General features: G+C 46.8%; 2 protein-coding genes across 5 annotated transcripts in view; both read right to left on the reverse strand.

Moving 5' to 3' along the window:
- ZDHHC20 (zinc finger DHHC-type palmitoyltransferase 20) overlaps positions 1 to 2,810 on the reverse strand; it is a 73,169-nt gene extending 70,359 nt beyond the window's left edge. For all 4 annotated transcript variants that reach the window (XR_010837173.1, XR_010837172.1, XM_059041485.2 and 1 more), the window contains exon 1: positions 2,556 to 2,810. Coding sequence is in view for 2 of the 4 variants with exons in the window: in XM_059041485.2 (XP_058897468.1) it covers positions 2,556 to 2,673 (118 nt within the window). In the remaining 2 variants the exon portion in view is untranslated. The remainder of the gene's footprint in view (positions 1 to 2,555) is intronic.
- A 9,011-nt stretch (positions 2,811 to 11,821) lies between these two features.
- The window catches only part of MICU2 (mitochondrial calcium uptake 2), an 80,685-nt gene continuing 73,963 nt past the window's right edge, over positions 11,822 to 18,543 (reverse strand). The window contains exons 9-12 of the mRNA XM_059041481.2: positions 17,369 to 17,540; positions 14,666 to 14,774; positions 14,065 to 14,222; positions 11,822 to 12,470 (exon numbers count right to left, since the gene is read on the reverse strand). Coding sequence (XP_058897464.1) covers positions 12,366 to 12,470; positions 14,065 to 14,222; positions 14,666 to 14,774; positions 17,369 to 17,540 — 544 coding nt within the window. The 3' untranslated portion in view covers positions 11,822 to 12,365. The remainder of the gene's footprint in view (positions 12,471 to 14,064; positions 14,223 to 14,665; positions 14,775 to 17,368; positions 17,541 to 18,543) is intronic.

The raw sequence follows: 18,543 nt of genomic DNA on the forward strand, positions 1-18,543 counted from the left end.
GCATGCGGGGTCTTCCTGGACCGGGGCACGAACCCATGTCCCCTGCATCGGCAGGCGGACTCTCAACCACTGCGCCACCAGGGAAGCCCAAGGATAGTTTTAATGTGAGAGTGAATGAGCTTTTATGCTCCACCATGTAGGCCAGTGACACTGCAGAGCTCCCAAACGCTCCCTAGTTAAAGTCTAGTAACTTAGAAGCAGTAAACACAGTCCCTATGTAAGACCTGTCACCACTGAGTATTTTAAAATTCTTCCAAGCATTTGGGCCTTAACCGTTGCAGAATGTTTTAACTTAATGAAATCCTGGGGGTGTGATCTCTAAATGACGGGCCTAAAGCCTAAATGATCTCCTAAGAGGGCAACCACTTAGCTCCACCCCAATTCCCCACTATGGACGGAACAATGATAGTTCCAGTGACCCTCTTGGCTCACGAAAAGTTATATGCAGAGTGGAACGATGTGGGTCTCAACCCTGTAGCCACTCAACAGCTATGTGACCAACCAAAGGACCAGTCTCATGCCCTTCATCTGTAGAGACACCTATGCTCAGAGGCATGAAAGGCGTAAAGGGGAGAACGATGGAATGTTCCCCCCTCTACTAGCACGTGCACGCTCCTTTCCCTTCATGTTTTCTTCTTTATTCTTTAAGCTTTTTTTTTATGTGGACCATTTTTTTTAAATGAATTTACTTATTTTAAATTTATTTTTGGCTCTGTTGGGTCTTTGTTGCTGCACACGGGCTTTCTCTACTTGTGGCGAGCAGGGCTACTCTTCGTTGCGGTGCGCGGGCTTCTCATTGTGGTGGCTTCTCCTGTTGCGGAGCACGGGCTCTAGGTGCACAGGCTTCAGTAGTTGTGGCACATGGGCTCAGTAGTTGTGGCTCGCGGGCTCTAGAGCACAGGCTCAGCAGTTGTGGGCACAGGCTTAGCTGCTCTGCAGCATGTGGGATCTTTCTGGACCAGGGCTCGAACCTGTGTCTCCTGCATTGGCAGGCAGATTCCCAACCACTGCGCCACCAGGGTGGACCATTTTTAAAGTCTTTATTGAATTTGTTACGATACTGCTTCTGTTTCGGTTTTTTGGCTGCAAGGCATGTGGGATCCCAATCCCAGGTACCTGACCAGGGATGGAACCCGCAACCCCTGTATTGGAAGGCGAAGTCTTAACCACTGGACTGCCAGGGAAGTCCCTCCCTTCGTGTTTGATGTCACCTCTTGATATGTATGATAACCATCTATATGTTAAATGTGCAGTTTCAACATAAACGCACATTTTCAAGTAAAGCTTCAGAACCTTTACTTTAAAACCACTATGGAATTAGAAGAGGGAGGGCATAATCTTCTGAGAGAATTAAATAAGACTGGTGGAATAAATCTTATTCCCTTCGGAGTAAATAAGGTATGGGACTTCCCTGGCAGTCCAGTGGTTAGGACTCCGGGCTTCCTCTTCAGGGGGCACGGCTTCCATCCCTGGTGGTGGAACTAAGATCCCGCAAGCCAGAGGGGTGTGGTCAAAAAAAGAAGGTAAAGTATCATCACAAGCTGTTCAGAGTCCCATGATCATGATCACTTTCTGGAAGTAGCTTTAAGAAATACCTAAATCTGGTCAATTTTAATTGATGCAAACATTTTCGGCAAACGTTTTGGTATCCAAAAGGATGAAACTAAACAGTCATATGCAACAGATGAACTCCATTATTATTTGGAAACGTATTCCACAACTAATTTATTCTGGACCTACTTGCAGGGATAGTTTCCCTGAAAATTAAATGTTTTATAGGTACAAAATAACTTTCTCAAAGGTGGATATTTTCATTTAAAAACATACCCTCAAAACTTCTGAGCCAAAGCAGTCTCCTTCACGTGCAGAACTCGGTTTTAACCAAGTACTTATTCGCGAGCTGCACCAGCGCAGGGCCCTGACCCGAGGGTCCCGATTCTGCCCTTCCAAGTAGAGTGGGTGGTGCCACTTCTTCCCATTCAGACAATTAGCATCTACCTCCTGTGCCTTTTCTCCGCTTAAGGTATACACTGCTGGGCCCTTCAGAAAACTGCGGACTCGGCGTAGACCCAGACGAGATCATTCTGGGGGACCAAGGGACCGGTTTACCGACAGCACCGAGCCTCTTGGTCCTGAGCTCCCAGCACCGACCGACACTAGCGACAGACACGCCGAGCGACGCGGAGGAGGCCGGCGGGTCCGGCGAGCGGCGGCTGGACCATGGTCCCCGCGTGGGCGCTCCGCGGCGACCCTCCGCCCGCGCTCAGGGCCCAGGGCCGAGGAGAACGCCCTCGGAACCCAGGCGGAGGGAACGTCAACTCCGCAAACAGCCGGGACACAGAGGCCGGGCCCGGCGGCCGCCGCTCCCTCGCCTCAGAAGCACATTGTGTCTAAGAGGTTGGAAGCCGACCCGAAACACACGGGCTGAACCGGGCCCCGCGGCCGGGCTCGGGCGTACACACGCGGGCGCGGGGGAGCGCCCTGCCCACCGAGCGCGCCTGCCCGGCGCCGGAGGCCGCGCCGAGGGGCCTCCTCCCGCCCCGCCCGGTACTCACACACGCACAGCTCCACCACGTACGCGTAGTAGGACCACACGACCACGAAGGTGATGAAGAGCACCGGCACCCAGCCCACCGTGCGCTGGCAGCAGCGCCAGAACGTGCAGGGCGCCATGTTCCGCCGGCGGCCTCGGCACCCAGCTGCCTGGGGTGGCGGGGCACGCCAGACCCCCGGCGGCGGCGACGGCGGCGGCAGCTACAGCGGCGTCTACTCGGGCACTCCCCGCGGGTCGGCGCCCCGCCCCCGCCTCCGCCTCCGCCCCGACACCTCCCGGCCCCACGTCGCGCCCGGCCCCGCCCCCGCCCCGCATTGCGTCCGCGTCGCCCGCCGCCGGGGGCGGGATCTCCGCGCCGTGAGGGCGGGGCACGAACGGGCGTGGCACGAACGGGCGTGGCCTGCTGGGCGGGCGGTGGAAGGGGCGGGGTAGCGGGCGGTGGAAGTGAGCGGAGGGAGCGGGCAGGCGCGGTGCGCAGCGCCTCCTGGCGGCCGGCGAGGGCGTGGCGCGGCTCTGGCGGACTGAGGCTTCCGGGGGGAGGCTTCCTGCGGAGCGACCGCGCCCACCCTAGCTGTGGCCTCAGGGGCCCACGTGCCTCTCCTCTTGGGACCCCCGCGCTTTGAAATAATTTGCTCGTGTTTCGGGCGGAAGCCCTCCGTTTTCGGAGATGGAAACCGTAGGTGCGTGTGATTTAGGATGGAAGCCGTGTAGTGTGTCAGTTTGATTTGAAACTCAGATTAAAGGTTGAATTGTGAACGGGTAAGAACCCTCTCCGTGCCCGGCAAAACCTACTGACATTTCCAGAAGTTTTTTATACTTGGCGAATGTAAACAACGGCTGTAACAACGGCTGTAGTCATTAACGCCTGTGAGCATTAAAGAACCTTCAAGTTTCGATGCTTGCAGATTTCAAGGGAGACATGACCCTGTCGAGTGAGTCCGTGACCTTGGCCTCTGGGATGGGCCTTACCGCGGAGGGAGCACAGGAAGGGCAGGCACTCATCCCTGCCCAGGGCGTGGACGTTCACCTCCCCGTACCGCGTTCTCCTCTTTAGTGAGGAAAGCAGGGGGACAACGCCTGTTGGCCAGGCCCTAAGCCAGGTGTTCTAGTTCCCGTAAAGGGGACAAATCGTGTCCCAGCCAAGGCGGCTCCCGCATACCGCCTTGTAGGACAGCTTCTTCCTTCAGGACCGTGGCTTTCAACAGAGCCTGGAGAGCACAGGGCGGCTCCCCGTCCCGGAAGCGCGCAGCTGCCCTGAGGACGCGCCTGCACAGTCCCCACTCTGTCACCGCCACCCGGGAACTCCAAAACGCCATTTTAAGTTCCAGCTCCGAGCTGAGGTCTGGGGAGGAATAAGGGCAACTCGAGGTAGCTGTGAAACCATTAGACACGGTTTACGGAAGCCATGTCGCTATGAATACGGAGAGTGAAGAAGAAAAAAACCCACAAACTCATAAATTTAGAATTAAACCACAATTCCAACACACACACACAAATCTGATAGTAAGAGAGAACGCAGAAAATATATATATATAACAATAAGAACTTGAATTTGGGACTTCCCTGGTGGTCCAGAGGTTAAGACTATGCACTTCCGATGCAGGAGGGCTGGTCAGGGAACTAAGATCCCACATGCCCACGTGGTGTGGCCAAAAGAACTTGAATTCACTGAAAATAATTTTATAAAGCAGTCTTACAAAGGCTTTTAGAAACAGTATATGGCACGAGTTCCCTAGTGGTCCAGTGATTAGGATCCAGCACTTTTCACTGCCATAGCCTGGGTGTGTGGTGTGGCCAGAAAGTAAATAAAATAAAATAAAATAATAAAAATAATATATGGCATGCCCAAAGGGGTAAATGAAAACATAATTTCCATCTGAAAAGAACAAACATTTTTGAAACAAAATAATAAAACTTGGGAAAAGAACAGGTGGATAAAAAAGTAACCATTTAGAAATCTTCAGAATATTAACATATTGCCAAATTTAAAACTCTGAATAAACAGATTCTAATCTGGACACTAGAGAAGAGGGACTTAGCAAGTTGGAAGAGGGTTCTAATTCATCCAGAACACAACACAGAGAATAATTTTTAAATATGAAAAGCATGGAAAATATACTGGCAGACTTAAACGTACATTTATGATAAGCGTTCCAGAAGAAGAGGATGAGAGGAATGTCAAAGAAATGAGTTTTGAAAAGATTAAGTATGAGAATATTCCAGAACTGAAGAAAGACATAAGTCCTTAAAACCTAGACACAGAGTAGTGAAATTATAAACATTTAGAGTAAACAGAAAAATCTTTAGGATTTTTCAGATTCCAGAGATAGACATCAAATTTCCTTTGGTAACCAAAGGAACAGGAACTAGACTGGCAGCTGACTTCCTCTCAGCGATAACAGATGCCAGAAGACAGCAAAGAGGTGTTCTCAGTGCTGAGAGAAAGTAATTAGTATCCCTACATTTTATAGCCAGAGAAATGATCACTTAAGAGCAAAGGCAAAGTGAAAAGGCAACCAATGGAATGGGAGAAACATTTGCAAATCATATATCTGGTAAGGGATTGCTCTGCAGAAAATGTAAAGAACTGGCCCTTCCCCTCACCCTGGCATCTCCCACCCCTCCGTCTGACCTGGCCCATCCCTGCCTCGGGGGAGCCTTCCCTCAATCCCTGTCCTTGCCTGGTTGCTAAGGAATTGGTCCCAATCTCACAGGACCAACTTATCCCCAGACCTTGACTTTACTGAATGTAAAAGTAACATTTCCACTACCCACCCCTTAAACATCAGAAACGCTCCATCCATCTGCAGAGATGGGTTCCAGTTTATGGTGCCTTTTCTGCGCTTTTCTTTTTAAATCTTTTTGTTTTGAAACAATTTTAAGTTTGCAGAAGAGTTTTTAAGATAGTAGAGTTCCTATATAGCCTTCACTCAGCCTCCCTAACGCTAACATCTTATAAAACCATGATGTATTTATCAAAACTAAGAAATTAACATGGATACAACACTTTAAACTACAGGCTTATTTTTACCGGTTTTCCCACGAATATCCTTCTCTGCCGCAGAATCCCACTTTTCATTTAGTCGCCACATCTTCTGAGTCTCTTCCAGTCTGTCTTCCTTGCTTTGCATGGAAAAACACTTTCAAAAAGTACTGGTCAGGTATTTTTCAGAATGTCCTTCAATCTGGGTTTGTCTGATGTTTTCCCATGACTAGACTGCGGTTATGGATTTGGGGAAGAAAAGCAAAGAGATGTGTGCCTTTCTCATCATGGCCGGTGGATGTGATGTTGACAAGCCTACTGACATTAGCCTTCATCACTTGCTTAAGGTACTGTTTCCACTGTAAAGTCACAATTTCCCTTTCCCTGTGCTATGCATTAGAAAACAGTCGTCAAGTCCAGCCACATTCAAAGGGAAACGAATTAAATTCTACCCCCTGCAGGGAGGAATGTCAAGGACTTTGTGGCCATCTGTTCAATTTGGGGGGAGGTACTTTGAGGCTATGCAAATATCCTGCTTCCCTGCAAAGTTTCTCCCACTAATTTGAGCATCCATTGGTGGACCTTGGCTGCACCAGGCCTTTTTCTTTTTCTTTGCTGTGTAGTTGACTAATGATCTGTTTGTTGACTAATGAAATGCAGCCAGAAAGTGTGTCCAGAGACTCAGCTGTCACTGTGGAATGACAAATAGATTCCTGACTCTGATGACTGCGAGAGTTTCTGGTCTGGTTAGATCTGTGTTTGCTCATCTGGAATCTGTCCCCAGAAAGCTTCCGGGCCACTGGTTCACTGATTGGTCCAGGCACGTGTTACTGACTGCATTTGGGCTACAGGGAAAGCCTGGGCTTGGCTGCTGCCTCAGGAAACACTGACTCCCTACTAGAAAAGAGCAGGTTTTTAGGAAACATTACGCAGCTCTACTGTCTGCATTGCCGTGATCTCTCTATGATTGCTCTGGATTGAGAACTGACCAGTTTCTGGCAAACAAAGGCAGAGGACACGCCATTCCAGACAGGAGAGGGGCACAGGCCAAGCTCTTGAGTGTGTGTGCGTGAGTCTGTGTGTATGTAGGTGTGTGTGTGTGTGAGAGAGGTGTCAGTATTTGGAACTGCCCTGTAGTCATTCAGCCTCTCTATGTTAAACCCCTGTGTGATACACTCAGGTACCTCTCCTATGTATGATTATTCGATTAAAGATAGTTTCCCCAGACTGTGAGCTTTCTGAAAGAGGGACTAAGTCTGTTTTGCTTCCATGGTAAGCCCAGCGCTGTCAGGCACAGAAGAGGCACTGAATCATATGAATTGACATAACCTGGAATTAGGGGTGTCCATGCTTTCCCCACAGCTTTCTCAAACTCCCCGTAACTTGGATCACAGAAGCAGTCTTGTATATGGTGGTGATGTTCTTAGTATTATTAGAATACCGTTAAAGCTTATTTATATTATGAGATGGAGAAACATTTGTGGACCAGCCTAGGGATGGAACCATGATGTGGAACCCTAGTAAGGATAAACTGACTTGGGCATAGTGGAAAAAAGATGGGTTGTGGTGTCAGCGGTATTTGGATTCAAGCCCCAGCTACCTCACTCGTTAGCTATATAATATCATGGGATTTATCTAAGTTCCCTGAGATTCAGTTTCTTCTGTCTATCAGGGATAATAGCATCAATCTCATGGTGGGAGGGCTAGATGAAATTTTATATACAATGTATGTATATACAGGTATATATGTAGTATATGTAAAAATATGTATATATGAAACTATACATCTACTGTGTGTATATATACACCAGTGTGAATATACGTATGCTCGTCTACCTGTCTATCTTGTGTATCTATAGCTCCTGACATATGGTAATTTTATCAGTCAGGATTCACATTAAGTATCTCGACAGAGAAACTTTACTACAAGGACGTGGACATTCAAGCTAGTTCAAATGAATACAAATTAAATTTGTATTAATTGAAATGATGCTGCAAGGAAAATTCCTTCAATTCGCTTTGGATTGTAATATTTTGTCACTGGGGAGAGCTTGTATGACATGCTGTAAACCATAAAGGAGTTATTAATTAATACTATTTTCTCCCAAGACTGAATGTCTAAATATTATGTAAATCCAGGTGTTACAAGTGTTAAAAGCAAAATATTTTCTCCTGTTTCATCCTCTTGGAAAGAAAGCTTCCATACAAGGAAGACTAGCACCTCGCAAAGTGCACTGGATAGAGCGGGTTCAACAGAGATTTGATACTAATGCTGCTGAAGAAATACTACCCCAAATACAATGCGTCACCTAGCGATTCCAAAGATTAATTTCCTTCCTCACCGAACATAACCAAACACAAGTTTCATGTGAACGGGCACCATGGTAGTGCCCTGTGTTCACTTCTCTACGAGCTGGTGGATATTTAACCAAGGCTCGTCCGGCCAAGTTCTCCTATGGGGCTCGTTCAATAAGTAAGTCATGTTTGAAATACTCTGATTTTCTGGGTATTTGCTTGGTTTTTCTGTTAAAGGTCACGCTTGGTGCGCAAGGAAGATTTTGGAAAAGCAAGAGTGCCATCTTGTGGAACATTTGTGTTGCAGTTCTTTTATTTTAAAGGAGCTGCCGGGGCTACGTCACCGGACGGGCAGGGTTCGCCTCATTTTCTCCCTGAATCCCATCTTTCTGTCTCATTTATTCTACGGCACTGGGATGCTGTTGGTGTCAGTTTGCCCCCAGCTTTTGAGGACGTGCCGTTTCCCTTAAACACGCCTTAGCTCCTCGTCTGCCCTGCGCTGCCGGTATCTACTTCTCTGTTTCCTCCTTGGCGTCAAACTCTGGTTTTGCTGTTTGCTTCGTACCTCCCCAGGGAAGATCGGGGAAATTTCTTTAAAAATCCACGTAATCGTTACCATTTAGAGGGAAATACCTACCGCTTAGGAGGAGAGCGGGGAGACGGTGGAGTGGGACAGCGCTCCAGAGGTCAGGAACGCTGCGCTGAGCTCCAGCCTCTGCCCCGGGCTGACTGGAGGTCGGCTCAGCTGCTCACCTTGTGCTTTCCTTCGGTACAACGTCGGCAGTGAGGGCGGCGTCTGGAGAAAGGCCTCGCGGGTCACCGAGGGGAGGTTCAGGCGCCCGTGCTTCAGGGCAGGAGCTGCCTTTTCTCCCTTCTCCTTCCCCTGCTCATCACCGCGCGGGCGGAGGTGACCGGGGTGGCGGGATACGGGACACTCGGAGGCGTAGAAAAGAGACCCGGGGCTACAGGGTCTGGCCGGCTCCTCTCTGCTTACTCAAGTCTCACCGAAAGTCTAAAAAGTGCCCCAGTAAGAGGAGGAGAAAATAAAATATACAAATCAAATGAGAATCTTTTCCATAGCTGTTAATTTAGGGAACACTTTCAAATATACTGGTGACGAAGGGTTACATATGGAGAATTCTTGGAGCAAAAGCCCTCAGTGGGCAGCCGACTTCTTGAAATCGCCCCTGATCTCTGGCGCTGAGTCATAGACCTGCGGGGCCCCGGGGACCCCCAGACTGGTCTCAGCCGTTAGACTCTCCACGCGGGGAGGAAGCACCCACGCTCGCCCCGCTCTGGGAGCAGCAACTCCCTTTCGATAAGCCTCCTCCTCTGCCCCCTCCAGCCCTGGGGGGTCAAGGAAGCCGCGCGTTCCGTACAGACGCCACCCTTCGGGGTACACGTGGTTGGCCAGGGGTGGACGCTGGCCCCGGCGGCAGCCAGGCAGCACTTCCCTGGTCCTGCGCTGGGCCTGGCGCAGCCAGAGGGTGGAAGTGCCGCACCGAGCAAACGGTGGTGCGGCCCCCGGTGGGTCTTTTAGTATAGTAGTGTCTGAACGTGTGCATATTGATTATATGCTATTTTATACATTAAAAATATAGGTTAGTGCTTTATGTTATTAAAAATATGTAAGGTTATGTTACGTATAAATTTCATTTCAGGATAGTATAAGGGTATTACAGAAACAAATTTAAAAAAAAAAAATCGTGGTGGTGGGGAAAGTATATTAAGTCTCACTTGGTGGAGAACCAAGATGTAGAAATGAATCCCTTCTGGGCTTTTCACATTTCCAAATACTTTTTCTCAACTGTTCACCCACTGGTTAACCGTGTCCATATCATACTTTTTTTTTTTTTTTTTTTTTTTTTTTTTTGCGGTACGCGGGCCTCTCACTGCTGTGGCCTCTCCCGTTGTGGAGCACAGGCACCGGACGCGCAGGCTCAGCGGCCACGGCTCACGGGCCCAGCCGCTCCGTGCCACGTGGGATCTTCCCGTACCAGGGCACGAACCCGCGTCCCCTGCATCGGCAGGCGGACTCCCAACCACTGCGCCACCAGGGAAGCCCATACATTGTTTTTTAAAAATAGCTTCTTGGGCTTCCCTGGTGGCGCAGTGGTTGAGAATCCGCCTGCCGATGCAGGGGTCACGGGTTCGTGCCCTGGTCCGGGAAGATCCCACGTGCCGCGGAGCAACTAAGCCCGTGAGCCATGGCCGCTAGGCCTGCGCGTCCGGAGCCTGTGCTCCGCAACGGGAGAGGCCACAGCAGTGAGAGGCCCGCATACCGCAAAAAAAAAAAAAAAAAAAAAAAAAGTAGAAAAAAAAAATAAAAAAATAAATAAATAAATAAAAATAGCTTCTTTAAGGGGCTTCCCTGGTGGCGCAGTGGTTAAGAATCCGCCTGCCGATGCAGGGGGACATGGGTTCGAGCCCTGGTCCGGGAAGATCCCACATGCCATGGAGCAACTAAGCCCGTGTGCCACAGCTAGTGAGCCTGCACTCTAGAGCCCGTGTGCCACAACTACTGAGCCCACAAGCCACAACCACTGAGCCTGCATGCTGCAACTACTGGGCCTGTACTCTAGGGCCTGTGCTCCGCAACAAGAGAAGCCACCGCAATGAGAAGCCCACGCACTGCCATGAAGAGTAGCCCCTGCTCACCTGAACTAGAGAAAGCCCGCGCGCAGCAATGAAGACCCAACGCAGCCAAAAATAAATAAATTTATTTTTTAAAAAAGACTTCCTTAAGATATAATTCACATACCATATAGTTTACCCACATAAACAATTCAGCATCTATTGGTGAATTACAATACTGATTTTAAAAAATTACGTTTAAAAAAATTACGTTTAAAAGGATATATATATGTATATACACACGAAACATAAAGACTGCCATTTTAAGTGCACAATTAATTCAGTGGCATTAATTAACTGTGCAAACATCACCGTTATGCATTTCCATAATTTTCCATCACCTTAAACCAAAATTCTGTAACCATTAAGCAGCAACCTCCCATCCCCCATCCCCATCCTTCCCAGCCCCTGGCAACGTCTAGTCCACTTTCTGTCTCTATGAAGTTGCCTATTCTAGGGACCTACATAAGTGGAATCATACAATACTAGTCCTTTTGTGTTTGGCTTATTTTACTTAGCATAATGTTTCCAAGGTTTGCCTGCACCTGTCTTGGAATCAGCTATTTATCCAGAAAGTGGAACGTTTTAAATATCTGCACCATTCTTGAGAAGCATATTTAAAAAAAAATATATATATATATATATATATTTTTTTTTTTTCCAGTACGCGGGCCTCTCACTGTTGTGGCCTCTCCCGTTGCGGAGCACAGGCTCCGGACGCGCAGGCTCTGCTGCCATGTCTCACGGGCCCAGCCGCTCCACGGCACGTGCGATCCTCCCGGACCGGGGCACGAACCCGCGTCCCCTGCATCGGCAGGCGGACTCCCAACCATTGCGCCACCAGGGAAGCCCTAAAAAATAATTTTTATTTGCCATATTTAAAATATTTATATTTAATGCCAATTAAATTCTAGTACCATTTTAAACATTCACCCATAAACCGCTATATCCCAAGAGACCCTTATCATGTGATCAAGTTTCTCCTGATCACACTTTTTTAAAAAAAATTTTGTCTTATTTATTTTTGGCCGCAATGGATCTTTGGTGCGGTGCATGGGCTTCTCATTGCGGTGGCTTCTCTTGTTGCGGAGCATGGGCTCTAGGCACTCGGGCTTCAGTAGTTGTGGCACGCGGGCTCAGCAGTTGTGGCTCATGGGCTCTAGAGCGCAGGCTCAGTAGTTGTGGCGCAAGGGCTTAGTTGCTCCGCGGCATGTGGGATCTTCCCGGACCAGGACTCAAACCCATGTCTCCTGCATTGGAAGGCGGATTCTTAACCACTGTGCCACCAGGGAAGCCCCCCAAAATGTAGTTTTAAACAGTACATATAAAGCAAAATGCACCTCAGTAATTTTTTTATCTTTATACTTTATTCTGTTTCCAGAATATTCCAGAATACTGAAATTTACATATTTTAAAGACAACTAATATACAGCTCACTGAAATAAAATGTACAAGAAGTCTACGAGATGCAAGGTACAGATAAGAAAACCTGAAATGTTTCCACTTAATTTGCCCTACTAGGAGCATCAGGGCTGCAGAATTGATTGTGGCCTCAGTCAGTGACTCTTCCTGTGCACCTGTTGGCTGCTCCAGAGAACGTGCTGTGCTGCTGTGTTGACACCAGGGAATGACCAGGTTTTCCATCTTATCCAAGTCAAGGCGTTACTTCAATCCTAGGCTTTGGACAGAGTCCACTGTCTGTTTTCGTAAAAGAATACTTGCTTTTTACGAAGTTCTGTAATGAAATCTTACTAAGAAATTATTGAATCAGAGAGCAAATACAAGGCATCTTTATATTACACAGGAAATCGATGCAGACTTTAGCAGATAACCATCTAGTACTTTAAGAAATCCCCAGTTCCGACACTTGTAGCAATGTAATTCCCACATGATGTTTTCCTATAAAAGACCTCTTCCTGCTTGTTTCCAGACTTCTTTCACTCCTTTAATGCTTTCCTTTTTCACACATTTCCAGTATTCTTGTATACTGAGCTGCTGCGGCACCTGTTAACCAAAAAGGAAAACTAAGGGTCACGGTCTGCGAGTTAAACCCGGTCCACACGTGCTCGTCACTGCGCAGTCCCACATTCCCCCCTAAAGGACTGGCGGTGATGACGCTGTGAAGGTGACTGCAGCGGACTGGCAACTAAAGGTAAAGGACGAGCCGTGAATGTGAGCACGAGTGTCCCAGGGTGCTGCGAGCACGGAGGCTCCTCCCCAGCAAGGTAACAAAGACTTCGCGTGGCTTGCTTTCATACGTCGGTTTTAAAATGTAATTATTTCATAATGTCTTCCTTTTACGATATTTTATACTGTGTCTGGTTTTCTAGTGAACTTCAGTTAGCTATGTGGAACAAAAATTATAAGCCTAAAACTTTGACCTAACCTTGGCTAAAATTAAAAAGAGAGAAATCATAGGTCACACTATACTTGATGAGAAGCCTCAAGAAGAAACAGTGGGTTGGCCAAAGAGTTCGTTTGGGGAAACACGAATGAACTCTTTGGCCAACCCAATAACAGAGTGATATATAATAGCATATACTGCACACAAGTACTGTGTGGCTATTATGTCTCTCAGTGAAAGGAGAAAGCAAAGGTTAGAAAACTTTTGGCTCCTGGTGACCACATGCACAGCGTTGCTGGAAAGCCACCAAGGGGAAGCAAAAGGCGATTTCAGATTATATTTATGTCCTTTTCCTATCATTGATTTAAGCTCTTCTCTTCAATATGTTTTTGAGAAGCGGCAAAGAGGCTGCTGGGTATGTTAAACTGCTAACTGGGAAGGCTGGTTTACCTTCCAGGAATGTGACCGTTAACGACGAGGCGCTGGACAACCACGCCTGCCAGTGGGAAGCATACTTGCTCGTTTTCCGTAAATACTGTTTTGCAGCAGGAAAACGAATGTGCTCGTCTAAGTTGTAAATGAACAGCTCTGTTTACATGAACCCACCGCAGTCTCTCTCCTGTTCTCCCTCCTGCCTTTCTTCTGGACTCATTACCTACTTAACATCTCCTGGAACCTTGTTTTCAACCTGCGGACGGCTTTCGTGAGTGTTTCTAGCAGATTCTAATCTAAACAGAATTTGGAGTCTGATTTGTCCCTCAGTTATAGACCAGTATGTGAATTTGAGTGAATAATGATAAGAGCTAACATCTACTTCAAGTGTCTCAGCCACTACATTAAATATTTTACGCTTAACTGTCATAATAATTCTTTCTGGTAGATTCTGTTTCTCCCTGTCACAGATGAGGAATCTGAGGCTCAGAAAAATTAAGTGACTTTGCAAGATTTCGCAATTAATACGGGATAGGGCTGGGGTTTGAGTCTCGGTGTCTAACTACAAAGCCCAAAGTAAAATGCTACGCTATGACTTCTGAGTAGCGCTTCCTGATTCAGACTATTTTTAAAAAAAGCAAAGAAAAATGGTGGATCCCAGCTGTAGGAGATACTTCAGTGTTGTAACTGTAGCTTATAATCTCTTTAAAAATGATAAAAACTCCATTTAAGACTTTATACATTTGCTCCAATTCTAGGTTTACTTCCATCCATTTAACTACATATAAACATGTAACTATTTAAAAACTCAAAATCTGTTACCCATAAACCTCGATGCATCCTGCTTTTTAACACCCCAAGAAACTCTTCGTGACTAAGACACTCATCACCATCCAAATCAAAGATCTTGAAGACGGTGTCCAAAATATTGTTGGAGAGTTCTTGTCCCGTTGCTACCTTCACAGCTCTCTTAAACTCCGCTAGAAGGAGAAAATATAAAAACGCATCAACAATGTAAAATAGTCTAAGTCTAAATGTTTACTATTTGAGAAGTAAAAACAAATCTATATATTCATCATTTGGGAAGTAAAACAAGAACAAAAATACTCATCAAGAATGTGTTCAAATAATGAACTTGGCTGAGAAATGTCAGCAGGCTATTTTAATGTAATCAGTGTTTTGAACACAGATATTTAAATATTTCCTTCTACTTCTCAGGGGAAAGGTAAAGTAAAAGCAAAAAAGTGATTGTTAATAAATTGTTAAATAAATTGTTGTAAATCTGCAATAACCACACTGAATTTATTGAAAGGCCAATCAACTGTTTTTTCTGGTAAGTGGTCCCTTGATTGGAATCAACCAGGTGAAAAACAGAGTGATACTGTTTACAGATGAGAAAAATTAAGTGATTCATGTAACTTACCTAGTCTGATGGGGCGATGAGCTAAACTAAACATCTGCATGGCAATAGCGAAGTCTTCCAAGTGGGTCGCAAAATGACAAAATGACTTGAACTCATCCAAACTAATGCTCTAGTAAAATAACAAAGTGAGTTTTTATTACAATCTTGTAAACACATTAAATAATTTTATGAATACAACTGTGAGTCCTCTTTTCTGTCATAAAGCCTGTGCACTTACATCTTTCTAAGCAAGTCTACTGAAGAATCGGAGATGCCGAATAACAATAGAACTATAGATTCTAGAGATTAGGAGGAACCCCAAGAGATTCAGTGCAGACTGAGCACGGTGTGGGCGCGAGGGCACGGCAGTGGGCCCCGGGGCCGTGAGCGTGGGGCTGGGGGGCGTGTGTCACAGCCCCGCTGTATCTCCTCAAAGGTCCGACGTGAAGCCTTAACCCCCAGCGTGGCCATGCGTGGAGGGGGCCTTGACAGGGGTCGTTAGGGCTGAGTCAGGTCTCAGGGGTGGGCCCTGTTCTGAGAGGACTGGGGTCCCGAAGAGAAGAGGGAGAGACACCAGGGCCTCTGGTCTGAGCGCCAGCAGAGGAAAGGCTGCGTCTGCAGCAAACCAGACACTGACCATGCTGGCACCCAACCATCTCGAACTGCTGTTTAAGCCCCCGGTCTGCGGCAGCCCGAGGAGACGAACACATCCCGTCACGTGGCCGCCTCCTCGCTCTTCCACCCTGGGAGCTCGGGGCTCTGGAGTGAGAGGGACCTGCCCCTTCCTCTGTGCACAGTCTAGGCCTGCTAAGCCTCCAGGGGCCTCTCAGGGGTGAAGTTCATCCTCTAAGGCTACTGAACAGAACGGTTAGGACTTGACCCTTGGCCCATCTGATTTTAAAACCTATGCACTTAAACAAAAAATAAGTTAAAGAACCTATTTTTTCCACTGGAAAAAAAAAAAGTATGAAAATTCTTATTTTGAAAGTGGATTCTTCCCTGTCTGAAAAACTTTCTCTTTGTGGAGACCTTCGGGACCATGCCCTCTGCACATGGGAGGCTGATTCAGGTCTCACTGCTTTCAGATTTTGTGAATTTATTGAATTTTTATTTTTTTTATTTAAATTTTTGAAGAGGTAATATGTATACATGATTAAAAAAAAAAGTCCAACAATTCCATCAGTAAAAAACGAAAAGTCATCTTTCTTCTTTCACCCCTGTGACACACCCCTTCTGTGTCCTTCCAGAAACGCGCCCCTCGTGTCCGAGCAGCACAGGTGCCTGTTGTCCGCGGCGGGCACGCCCCACTCCACGTCCCGCCCGCCGCGCTCTGTCATCAGCACACGTCAGAGGGTGGCTGTTTCTCTACGCTGTGGTCTCAAAGCAGGCACCGGGGCCACCTTTCTGATTTTGGCTTTGCCGCTGGTGAGCGATGGCCTGCCGTCAGTGCTGCAGCCTGCACGTCTGTAATTGCGAGCGAAGGCAGGCACTTCGCACGTCTAATTTAACTGCTGGAGTGTGACTCACTCCTTTCCTTTCCTGCCTCGGGGGCTGCTGTTCCCAGCAGATGGGGGAGCTCCGGAGGGGCGGAGCCTCGGAGAGTGTGGGCCCCCCAGCAACTGCGCGGGCGGGGCCTGCCTCCAGCCCACAGCGGGTGCGCAGCATGGCCGAGAGGGACGCTCTCCCACGCCAGCCTCGGGCTTCCAGGGCTAACGTGCAAGTGCAGCCAACCGAGGCTGTTCAGACTGTTGTTCGTTACATTTACAGACTGACTTACGGGACAACCGCTAGGTTTGTAACACTGAGACGTTCTCGTCAACACCAGGGGATATCTCTACAGTTAGATAAGTTTTCTTTTCCGTCTGTCAAGGCTTTAAAGCTTTTTCTATATATTTGTTAAATTTACTTCTAATTGTTATATATCTCTATTGCAATTATAAATGAGATCTTCATTATATTTTATTATCTTTTTCCTCATTATCGAGATAGCTTTAAAAAAATTATATAAAAATGCATGCCCACTAAGAGGTAAAATGAGGTCTGGGTTTTTGTTTTTTTTTAAATTTATTTATTTATTTATTTATTTTTGGCTGTGTTGGGTCTTCCTCGCTGCGCGCGGGTTTTCTCTAGTTGTGGTGAGTGGGGGCTACTCTTGGTTGCGGTGCGCGGGCTTCTCGTTGTGGTGGCTTCTCTTGTTGCGGATCATGGGCTCCAGGCGAGCGGGCTTCAGTAGTTGTGGCACGTGGGCTCAGGAGTTGTGGCTCGCGGGCTCTAGAGCGCAGGCTCAGTAGTTGTGGTGCACAGGCTTAGCTGCTCCGCGGCACGTGGGATCTTCCCTGCCCAGGGCTCAAACCCATGTCCCTTGCATTGGCAGGTGGATTCTTAACCACTGCGCCACCAGAGAAGTCCCGAGGTCTGGGTTTTAATTTGGGGTAGTGGGACACATAATGAGGGAAATTAAAAAACCAAAACAACCACAAAAACCACATGCCCATTTGAAAAAAAAAATTTTTGGAACAATAAAGTAAGAAGTCACTCAAAATCTTATCACTGTCCATTAATCATTACTGACAGCTTGGCAATCATCATTTCATGCATCACATAATTATACAATAGATAGTAGCTTAGTCTCCATTAATTTGGAAGTTACTTTATTGAATTATATAAACATGTCTAAGTTACTGTTTCATTTTCATCATGAGCATAATAAAAAGGCACACCAACCTCTCCTGCGGACAGCTTCTCTCTCACATTTTTCCAATAAATGTCTTTATTTTCAGTGTTGGTGAAAAAAAGGAGCCATTCTGCAAAGTCTTCTTTTCTCATGAAACACAAACCTTTAGAGAACTGAAGGAACTCCATTTCTTGGACCTCCGTCTGTAAGTTTTCCATAAATCTAAATGTTAAAATATGAGATGGATGTCAGTAACTCATGGCTTCGCCTTAGTGCTATAAATGGATTGCAGGCACCTTAAGCAGCACCTCTGTGAGTTTCAATACGTTGCAGATCCTCTTGTACCTTCCACATGTGAAAAGATCTGTACTACATGTCATGTCACAATTTAACAGAAATATACATGGGGAGCAAAAGAGGTATATTCTCATTCAACGGGAGAAGAACTGTCACTGTTAAAAATTTACTTGCTTTAGAGCCTGCATTTATTCCGCAGACCTTAAAAGTATGAAGGGGGAGTTTGATTTCAGGCTTCTACCTATGTGATCGGTAAGAGTCGGTTTCCTACAACATTTTCTTTTTTTTTTTTTTTTTTTTTTTTTTTTTTTTTTTTTGCGGTACGCAGGCCTCTCACCGCCGTGGCCTCTCCCGCTGCGGACCACAGGCTCCGGGCGCGCAGGCTCAGCAGCCATGGCTCACGGGCCCAGCCGCTGCGCGGCATGTGGGATCCTCCCGGACCGGGGCACGAACCCGTGTCCCCCGCATCGGCAGGCGGACTCTCAACCACTGCGCCATCAGGGAAGCCCTCTACAACATTTTCTGAATGTACTGGATACATGAATTTATTTATCAATGCCGTGTGTCTTTGGGTCAAAGCAGAATTTTATCTAAAATTTGAAGCACTTCAAGTTTGGGCTGATCAACTAACTCTTTTACTGATACGCTTTGTCCTCCATTTTACTGAGTTTTACTGTACTGGGTAGTGTGATGGCATCAATTGATTCTTATAAGGATTGTTAAAAGGGCGTTTTACTTGCAAATGAATGTACAGTGATAAGGGAAGTAGAAAATATGGTATAAAAACATTACTGTTCCTTTCCTTTTTCTTTTTCTTTGGGCTCTACCTGAGGCTGAAATATTATAAACTTAATTGTTGTTAAACTATCCATTGTCTGGTTTAAGCTCTTTCATATTAACTAATTATACTACTTTTGAAGAACATTAC

The sequence above is a fragment of the Kogia breviceps genome, chromosome 16 (assembly GCF_026419965.1).
Source record: "Kogia breviceps isolate mKogBre1 chromosome 16, mKogBre1 haplotype 1, whole genome shotgun sequence".
Taxonomy (NCBI): Eukaryota; Metazoa; Chordata; class Mammalia; order Artiodactyla; family Physeteridae; genus Kogia; species Kogia breviceps.